At 41.4% G+C, this 10,777-nt stretch overlaps 1 protein-coding gene across 1 annotated transcript in view; it reads right to left on the bottom strand.

Annotated features, from left to right (window-relative positions):
* Positions 1–2,435: 2,435 nt before the first annotated feature.
* slc37a2 (solute carrier family 37 member 2) overlaps positions 2,436–10,777 on the bottom strand; it is an 80,390-nt gene continuing 72,048 nt past the window's right edge. The window contains exon 18 of the mRNA XM_063038693.1: positions 2,436–9,507. Within this exon, the coding sequence (XP_062894763.1) occupies positions 9,492–9,507 (16 nt within the window). The 3' untranslated portion in view covers positions 2,436–9,491. The remainder of the gene's footprint in view (positions 9,508–10,777) is intronic.

Here is a 10,777-nt window from a genome sequence, read left to right as displayed (position 1 = left end):
GCAATACGTAATATAGAAGAAGAAAAAAGAAATGAAATAATAAAAAATAAATTTACAGTATATGTATATTGAATAGATTAAAATCATGCAAAAAACAGAAATGATGTATTTTTGAAAAGTGAGGTAGTGTTCATGGTTTCAATGTCCATTTAGGAATCGGATGGTAGAGGGGAAGAAGCTGTTCCTGAATCACTGAGTGTGTGCCTTCAGGCTTCTGTACCTCCTATCTGATGGTAGCAGTGAGAAAAGGGCATGTTGGAGGTGCTGGAGGTCCTTTATAATGGACACTGCCTTTCTGTGACACTGCTCCTTGAAGATGTCCTGGGTACTTTGTAGGCTGGTACCCAAGATGGAGCTGACTAAATTTACAACCCTCTGCAGCTTTTTTCGGTCCTGTGTAGTAGCAACCCCCCCCCCCCACCCCCATATCAGTGATGCAGCTAGAAGTTTTTGAGAATATACTACTTTGTAACATGTTTACAAAAGTGTGTTTGGATATTAATAAGAGTAATATCCAATAGTGTGGAAAATCTGTTAGTCTGGCACCACAATGTCTCAAAGGTGTTGGATTATTGGAGAATCATTATGATGTACAAGAACACAGTGGATGGCTAGATAAGTGTTAAGTTATTCTCTAATTTCTGACCCCTAATAGTAATTTTCCACCTGATGTAACTGAATATCAAAGTGAGATTGAGGTATCTGTGCACTGAAGATCAATATTGCTCTGGTACACTTGGGAGATTCTACAACTCAGAGTATTTAAGTATATGAAAATTGGCCTGGTAGATTTTACACAAGGCACTGCACCCTGTAGTCAGCAGAAAAGGTTCCTGTAAGAAAGATTCCAGAATTTTGATTCAGCCTTTATGAAGAAATGGGAAAATACTTTACCATTTCAGAATGCCATGCCTTGGAGCTGAGGTATTCCAATGTGCTTGTAGTCCTTTTCCTTCTTAAGCCTTGAGGGAAATGCTTAATCATCAGCCCAGAGTCTACCCTGAACATCTATCATCCAGCCACTTTTATCATACACTATTAGTCCCATTTTATTCTCTCCATGTTCCCATCAACTTGCCCAGATTCCACCGCTCACCATTAAAAGGGGCAATTAACAGTGACCAATTAACCTACCAATCCACGCATCATTGGGATGTGGGAGGAAACCGGAGCACCTGGAGAAAACTCCGATGGTCACATGGAGAAGGTGACAATGCCACAAAGACACACTGAAGATCAGCACTAATCCCAGGTCTCTGGTAGAGCCAGCATCTCTACTTGCTATACCACTGTGCTGAAAAGGATGGAAAGTTGCTGCATGCATCTTGCAGATGGGTCAGACTTTCAACCGTGGTGTGTCAGTCATGGGAAGAATGAATAGTTAAGATAGGTTGTCAATCTGAATAGTTTGGATGGCCTCCTATTTCTGGAGTGTTATCATTCAGGTCAGCAGAGAGTACCTATCACATTCCTGATTTGTGTCTTGTAGATACTAGGAACAATTTGAAAAGTCAACTGGTCATTGGCACAGTAAACTTGCCCTCTGACCTAGTGCGGGATCTGAAATTTTGATCTGGAGAGTGTGCTTAGATTCATGCCTACTATTGATTCCTGGGATGTTGATGATAACAAATTTGAAGAATGTGATCCCATTGAATGTCAAGGTGAGGAGATTAGGTCTTTGCCAGTATGAAATGACCATTGTTTCAGTATTTTTGTGGTGCATTTTGCTACTTCTCAGCCCAAGCCTGGCTGTCATAAATAGATTCAATGCCATAGACCATGTCAGGTGTGATCAGAGCAGCTGTGAATAGTCATGAAACTTATGCCTGGTGATGGTCAGATGTTTACATGAACGTAGATGGCTCTATTGCCGAAAAAAAAAGCTGTGGGTGAATTGTAATCATGGGCACTGGTGTCTAAATGACGGAGTGAAAAGCCATTCCAGTGGCAGGTAGAGTGTGCAGACTCTGCACAGGTGGCACCCTAGCTCTCCATCAAAACCAGGTCAGTGCTACCTGCCGTGTCACAATACTGTGATATCTTGAAGCTTCAACAACCATAATCAGGACACCATTGACTGCAGCAAAATCCTTTTTGGTTTACCAAAGTCCTTCACGGAAGGAACCAAATAACCATCCTGGTCTTGTCCAGGCAGTGTGTCACCTCTGTCCCACAACAATATCGTTAATTTTTAACTAGTCTTGAATCTGGTTCAGGATACCACTCAGTCATGACCATTTTGGGGCAGGCAATAAATTCAGAGTTAAAAACAATGCTACCGTTCCATTACTGATGAGGTCCCAGTCTGATCACATTCTGTACTATCCAGTCCTTAGTCCTCCGTACAAGGAGGAAACATATTTTCAATTGTCATTGTGAAGGCAAATCTCAGATTGCTGGCTTTAAACATTTACAATAAGATTAGATTAGATTCAACTTTATTGTCATTGTGCCGAGTACAGATACAAAGCCAATGAAATGCATTTAGCATCTGACCGGAAATGCAAAGAACAGTGTTATTTCCAAAATAACTGCGAATAAAAGTTCTACAGCACACAAATATAAAAGTACTGAGACAGTACAATACGGATGCAATACTGCTTAGCGCTGTGATGAGAGGTCCAGCAGTGTCACAGCCTCAGGGGAGAAGCTCTTCCTGTGCTTTTATCCTGTGATAAAAGATACTAATTGAGAATTACATTAACAAATCCCAAAATAATCCTGTGGGTTTGGCATTTAAACAATACTAGAAACACTCTTGCCAGATGTGGGAAATTTTGAACACATTAAATTTTAGGAGGTGTTTCTTTCAGTGCACATTGATTATTTGTATAACAACTTGTTCATCACTGGTGGTTTCCTCCCTGCTAGATTTTGATATGTACACTTCCTCTTCTGTGGCTCTGATTCGCTGGAATTGTATTTTAAATCAAGTTTTAGATAGTTTTATCAAGGTAGTCAGGGTTAGTTGTGGTGGGGGGGGGGGTGGAGATAAATAAAATCAGAAAGTATCAAATAGCCTGTTTTGTTTCTCGTCCTTTTTCCACTTTGAACATCAATGATATTTTTTCCCTTGAGACAAATTTACTGAAGGAAACTAAGACTTTCCAACTTATTTAGTAAATCATCCCAGCACTTCAACAATACAATCCGTTCAGCATAAACATATTTGCATGAAAATATGAATTACAACTATGTATTATTTTTAAAGATCAGAATATTTGGATAAGAATAATAAGATGCTGTATGATTTTCTGATAATGCTAGCAGAGGGATGTGAAGGAGTCAGTAATGTTAGGGCACCCTGCAATATGTAGACATCGGCCCGAAGCAAAATGCTGAAAAATCGGATTAATGCAGATAGATGCCGACTGGTCAGTAAGCTGAATGACCTGCTTCCATGCTGTATTACACGATGTTATGGATAAAGGTGTCAGAGGACATGAATTTAGATTTTTAAGTGGACTTGAGGTATGGGTCAGTCCTACTATAATTGATCAATCAAATCGGCAGATGTGCCGACTAGCCCACTTCTGTCCCTGTTCTTTGAAGCCATAACAATCTAACAAGATTTGGGGGAAAGACATCAGAGTGCAGATGAGATCAAAGCAGAATGATTTCTGAAAAAAGGAAGAATTCTTCAAAGCAAACCACTCCCATCAAAAAGTCAAATAACATTAAAGCACTTCAGTCCTCAAAGATGATGGCGTATTCCTCCCTTACATCACTCTTTCAGGATTGACGCCTATCATTCTGCAGCTCCTAACAGTGAATTGCTCCAGATGTACAAAAAGAGAAAACCTTGATCAACACAGCAATAGATTACTCATCTGGATTTTTCACACAACAGGAGCGTTCACGTTGATGTTTTGGTTAATATTTTTTTCTATTAATGCAACTAAACAGTTATGAAGCTTTATCGTGGAGATACAAAAGACTGCGGATGCTGGAATCTGAAGCCTCACACAAGCTGCTGGAGGAACTGAGGGTCAGGCAGCATCTGTAAAGGAAGTGGGCTGTCAACATTTCAGGTTGAGACCTATCATCTGGACTGAGAGAGGCATGATAGTCAGTATAAAGGTGGGGGGAGGCAAGTGCTGGTGGATCCAAATGAGGAGGGGCTAATTGGCAGATGGAGTTGGGTGGGAGAGGGAAAAGTGGAAATGGAGATAGATGGAGGCAACAAAGGGCTGCAGATGATGGAAACTGAGAGGAGAGGAAGGTAAAGAGGAACCAAATAAAGGAGGTAGGTTGGGCAAAGAAACTGGGAGATGGAGGGCTGTTGAGTGTGGTTTGGAGACAAAGAAATGTGTGAAAGGGGCTGAGTAGATAAGGAAGGAATAAAACAGACAGTTGAGGAGGGGTTTACACCAAAATGGAGAATTCATTGTTTGGCTTGTAGAACAAGCAGAATTTGAGATACTGTTCTTCTAATTGCATTGGGCCTCATCTTGGCAGTGTTGGCAGCTGAGGAAATAAAGACCTCTGTGGGAATGAGAAAGAGAATTAAATTGGCTGAAAGTCAGGAGCTTCAGATGATCATAGCAGTGCTTGGAAAGACAGTCACCTTGTCTGCACTGGTCTCAGATGTAACGGAGGCAGCATCAAACGCAATAGACAGGGTTGGAGGAGATGCACGTGAGCCTGGGAGGGCCACTTAAGTCCCATTGGATTAGGGTCAGATTGTTTTTGATTCTATTTTTCCTTGTAGATTTAGCCCTCTTTATGCTTGCTTACCTACATGTTTGTATCATCACTGTTGTAAACTTTTAGTATGTTGTGGTACACTTGGTTTTGTAGTTTTGTTGTCTGCCAAGCTGAAGCATGATTCACTCAGTACCTGCTAAACTGATTTCTTATCTAAACCACTTTGCAGTACGAGTGCACTTCCCTTTGTTACTGCCACTTACAGTTTGTTACGGCCAGACACAGAATCTGAGTCAGGTTTATCATTACCGACATGCACTCAGTGGCCACTTTATTAGGTACATCTGCTCATTAATACAAATATCTAATCAGCCAATCATGTGGCAGCAACTCAATGCATAAAAGCATGCAGACATGGCCAAGAGGTTCAGTTGTTCAGACCAAACATCAGAATGGAGAAGAAATGTGACTTTGACAGTGGAATGATAACTCAAATAATCACAAGTTTCAACAGTGGTACGTAAAAGAGGATCTCTAAACACACAGCACGTTGATTAGGAGGTATCTAATAAAGTGGCCACTGAGTTACTGTTGGACAATTTGTTGTTTTGTGGCGGCAGTGCAGCACAAAACTTGAGTTGCAATAAGTTATAAAGCAAATAATAGAGTTCAAAAGTCAAATAATGAGGTTGTGCTCCTGGACCATTCAGAAATCTGGTGGTGAAGGGGAACGATGTTCTGAAAATGTTCATTGTGATTCCTCAGCTATGGTTACAGCTTGCTGCAGTTTGTTACAGTTGCAGTTCCTTTGTAACTTCTCTGCCTTTTGTTTACTGGTGCAGGCCGACTCAGACCGTGATGAAATACAAGAAAATAGCTATAACCATAAGGTTTTGCACCTCATTCTTGACTTTTGTAAAACCTCTGGACAGCATTACCTCTAGATACAGGCAAAGGGGAAGATGGAGGAGTAGGTGTTGCACTGGGGAGGAATGGACACTAGGAGTCACAGAGTGGTCCCTGTGGAAAGCAGAACAGAATGGAAAGGGGAAGATAACACTGGTGATGAGGTCACGCTGTAGCTGGCTGAAACGCGGAGGGATGGTGTGCTTGATGTAGAGGCTGGCGGGGTGAAAGGCAAGGACTATATGGTGGGAGGCAGGGTGAGAACAGAAGGGCAGGAAATAGAGAGGAGGGGGAGGGTTCTATCGATCACAGTGATGGCGGAATCTATTTTGCTGGAAAAAAAAGGAGGCCATCTCAGACGTCCTGAGGTGGAAGGTTTCACCCCAAGAACAGGTGCAGTGGAGGCAAAGTAACGGAAAAGGATGGTATCCTTACAAGAGACGAGGTCAGAGGAGGTGTAGTCTACATAGCTGTGGGAGTCACTGGATTTGTAGCAAGTGTCAGTGAATAGTTCATCTCCCAAAATGGCGACAGATCAAAAAAGGGGATAGTGATGTCAGAAATGACAGCAGGGAAGAAGTTTGTAGCTGATGAAACTGACGAGTTCTGCATGGTAATGCAGTCATCGAGTAGTGAAGAAAGAGGTGGACGGGTTTCAAAGGTAGGTCCAGAACAAAGACTGCTCCCACATAGCTAAAGTCCGTTGTATCTGGAGCCCATGGCTACAGCTCTGATGTGTAAAAAAGTGGGAGGAATCAAAAGAGAAGTTTATTTGGGTAAGCGCTAGTTCCACCAGGTGGAAGACGGTGTTAATAGAGGGGAAGTGATTAGATGTGTTTAAGAAATGGAGAGCCCCAAGGCATTCCCGATGGGGGATGGAAGTGTATGCGAGCTTGCTGGGCACAAACTTGTCACCATTACATGAAACATGACAGCTCTACTTTAAAACATAGTGAAGCATTGTGAAGTCTTTCTGCCCCCTCCCACAGGGCACTCATTGTGGATTTGATTTCCTTTCAGACCACGCGTTTCCCTTTACTTCAGGTGTAAGGCAGAAAATTCTAGGTCACAGAAGGTCTGCCCAGAGCACATTCACCTTGATTGTGTTTTGCATCCAGCTGACTACGTGTTTCTTGAGCCCTTTTGTACTTCGAGTGCCCTTCACTACGCACCCATTGTGCAGTTCACAGACCATTATGCTATATTTAATAATGGTGACGTTGAGAGCGATCAGCCTGGTCACGAAAGAAAGCTGGAGAACAAAGAGCATCATCTGTATGTTGCAGGTGGTTCTTGCAGACAAGTACCTCCTCAGCAAATAAAAACTTGATGTACTTTACTCTGTATGCAAGTTGCCATGTTGCTATAGAGTCCCAAGGCACTTGATAGATGCATTATGAAGTATATTGACAGCAGGAGATTGGAAGAGGGAGAAAAGGCCATTTGCTGAGAAAGCGATTTTAAGGAGTAGCTGAAGAGAGAGGGACCTAAAGGACTACCAGAGTTGGTAACCAGCGTTCAAATAAAATTTGAAATTGGATTCAACCCACCAGGACTCACCGAGCTACTTTTTGGGTCTCTGTTCCACACTCTCAAGAGTGTGAAAGACGTACACTCTTTCCATCCCCAAGGAAGACAGAAATTGCACAACTAAAGTTTTTACGAAGGGCAGGAAGCTTTAGTTTGATACATTACATTTAGAGATGCAGGCACCACTCAATTGCAGCATTCAGGCTGGCTCCAAAGCCAAGCCTAATCTTTCTTCTCACTGCGTTTTATGCAGTCAGCCTCCATAAACACAGTGGGCAGTTATCTGTTCCAAGGAGCAGGATAAAGGACAGGGTGATGTTCTGAGGAATCTGGAACCAGGAGTCACTGCTTGAAAATAAGGGGCCACCCACTTAAGTCAGAGATTTTTTGCTCAGGAGGGGTCTGTCTTTGGAATGGCCTAGTCTTCTTCCTAATGTACATTTATATGTACCAGCCTGGGTAGACAACAAGAGGTTTGTAGCAGCACAGTGGTGCAGCAAGTAAAGCCAATTCTTCAGTGCCAGTGACCCAAGTTCAATGCTGATCTTTGGTGCTGTCAGTGTGGAGTTTGCAAGTTTTCCCTGTGACTCCAGCTATTCCCGATTCTTACCACATCCCTTAGGAACTTAAGGGCAGAATCTGGGGAAGTTGATGGAAATGTGCCAAGGACAACGTTGATTAAGGTTAGTTTATTACAAAAAAGGGCTAATGACGGTCAGTCTGGATTCAGTGGGCCAAAGGGCCTGTTTCTGTACTGGATCCTAAGTAGGGATGCACACTCTGCAAACATCGTGAGGGCACAGGTGTTTTTTTTTTACAAACGTTTAGATGTTTAAACATGAAATACAAAAGGTTATTGCTTTCCATTGGCCACAATAGTAATTGTGTAAAAATGATCCATTCTGAAAGTAAACAAGACTGGAGCGCGAGTTTTCCGTGCGTCTCAGTGTCAGAATAACATACAGAGGAATGATGTATCTGAATGCAAATATCACACTGACTTAAAGCTAGAATTTAGAGTTAACAAGTTTAATCAGATAATCAGCAATTCAAACTAAATAGTCTACTTCAAAGCTTCTTATAACCTTGAATGACAAACTCTTCTCACTTTAAACCCAAGCCTGTTCTCCCGAAGTTTAGATTTTCCTACCCTAGGGATAAAAAAAAAAGACCATCCACCTTCTCTACATCTCATATGTTACATACCTCTATAAAATAACCCCTCAGCCTCTCATCTCCAAACAACAGCACGCAGCACAAGAATCAAACTGGTGAATCTTTGTCATACTCCCTCCATCACACAAGTGGCAGACAATCTCCATACAATCTTCCAGATGCAGTAACACCACGTCTCAGTATTACTGGAGAACGGTTTTCCTGTCACACCTGTGCAACATTGCAGGTACTCCCCTTTCATTCACTATGAATGTATTAACCATTCTGATCAAACTAAATTAGCCCAGACCTGGGGTTTTCCTGCTCTATGTGACAGAGTTCTGTTTTGACTCTCCAAGTTTCAAACCAAACTACAAGAATACTGTAAGGTCTTCGAGTGCATGTCACAGCATTGGAAGGTTCAAAGCAGCTTTTTCATTGATCCTTCCAAGGCTTGTTACCTTCTTAAAAACCACATGTTGACCAATATTAGAAAAACATTGCAGGTATTTCTGAAGGCAGGCTAGGGAGCCACTGTAATGCCAAGCCCACAGCACAAACATTGAAGTATTAATTGTTTCACCACAGTGAACCCCTGAAGGATCCCTCCTACAACCCCCCCCCTTTTAAATAAACATGGGAGAACCATCAGGAAATGGCACAGTGAATGACTGCACTGTCTTTTCATAACTTGACTTTCACCTTCTCTTGTGCATCTCACACACACAGACACAGGAGAAGGCAGACAGATGAAGTAAAGTGCCTTTTGATAGCTACCCAAGATCCAACTAAACAGGATCAAGACACAGAACCAAATAAATATGGATAAAACTAAAAGGAAAAAAAGTGCTTATGTTTGATTTTTGAAGTCAAATTTTTAAAGAAATATTCCACTTGGAAACAAAATTATACAAATAGTGTACAGATACTTTATTAAAAGACAATGCATTAGACTCAGCCTGTGCTCCCAAAGTTCCCTTAACGAAAACTGTTTCACCATAAATTAGCAGGGCTACCATCAAAGTAAGTGGTTAAAATTTAGCTAACAGTTTCATAAAAGACAGGTCTGAGTTTAAAATCTGTTTTGTCAGTCTCTCCGAAGGGAGCAGTACATTAAAGAGACCTTATTATACTTCTCTTTCTTCATACTTTACTCCCACACACTGACAGAGCAGGTACCGAGCTTTGAAGCCAAAACCAGAATTAATTGACACTTTGAATTTCCTAGGTTTCTTTTATGATCTTCTCTGTTAAATCTCTTTCAATCTGGAACACAAAAAGAGGATGAAACTCATGAGGAACTAGTGGCAAATGTACAGCAGTTTTGGATGTAAGTATACATCTCTCCTCTTTCCCAAAAAGCCACGCCTTTTTTTTAACCTCTCCAAAAGCACTTCTCCCATCCCCTCTGGAAAATGCTGACCTTTCCTGGGATACAGTACACAAAATCTTTGGCATCTTGCTAAGCCCGAGAGAGGTAGTTGCCCTCAACCCTGGAAATATGCAGCAAGAAACTCCAACACAAATCTGTGTGCAGACCGCAAGAGTGAGTGCGAATGAGTTTTACCACTCATGTGCCTGGGTAAAAGGGCACTGTGTACCCAAAGATCTCCCAGAAAGAAGCAGTAATCTCAGAATATACCAGGTAGCTGAACACATCAAATAGTGTGCTACCATTAAAGAAAACACAATCTTAATTTTTTTTTATATAAAGCGGCACTTCTGAAAGAATGATGCTGATGAGACTGTTTACCAGTAAGATTTCATCTTAAACTCCAGATATTGTTTCCCCAATACCATTATTAATATTGCTTTGTCGCACACCTGACCTTACAGTGTTAAAGTTTTCCTTAACTGAAACCCTCAAGAGGGTTAAAGGACAAAGAATCTTACAGCTCACTTCCAAAATGAAGAAAGATTATCATCTTTTAAAAAGAGAATTGGATCCAACTATTCGGGTATTTGCCTTGTAGGCTGAGTGTTGGGCTAAAATTTTTTTTAAATGATTTGTACAGATTGAGCTAATTCATAAAATTATTTGATCAGGACAAAAAGGAGTGGTAAAGCAAGAGGCCATAATTAAAGACAGGCCACTCAGGGTTGAAGTATCAGAGAGCCTCCATGTGAAGTACTACAGGGAATGTGAAATACAGACCAGCTTTGATGATTTACCGAACAAGGAGTAAATGTACTGAGATATTAATCAAGCTGAATGATGAAAAAGTGTTGAGGTGCAAAATGGCTTGCACCACGGTATTGAGTTCCATTAGTTTTTGTTTTTATATATTATTTTTCTTGTTTTATTATTGTCACTGATTACAGGGCAGCATGGTAGTGTAGCAGTTGGTGTAACATTATTACAACGCCACTGACCTGGGTCCAATAGGAGCTTGTATGTTCTACCCGTGACCGTGTGGGTTTCCTCCCACATTCCAAAGACATATAGGTTAGTAGGTTAATTGGTCACGTGTGTATTTGGGTGGCACGGGCTCGTTACCGTGCTCATCTCTTTTACAAAAAATGCCAGTGAAGCAGT

The sequence above is a fragment of the Mobula hypostoma genome, chromosome X2 (genome assembly GCF_963921235.1).
Source record: "Mobula hypostoma chromosome X2, sMobHyp1.1, whole genome shotgun sequence".
NCBI classification, from domain to species: Eukaryota; Metazoa; Chordata; class Chondrichthyes; order Myliobatiformes; family Myliobatidae; genus Mobula; species Mobula hypostoma.
This window is presented reverse-complemented; position numbering and strand designations above follow the sequence as displayed.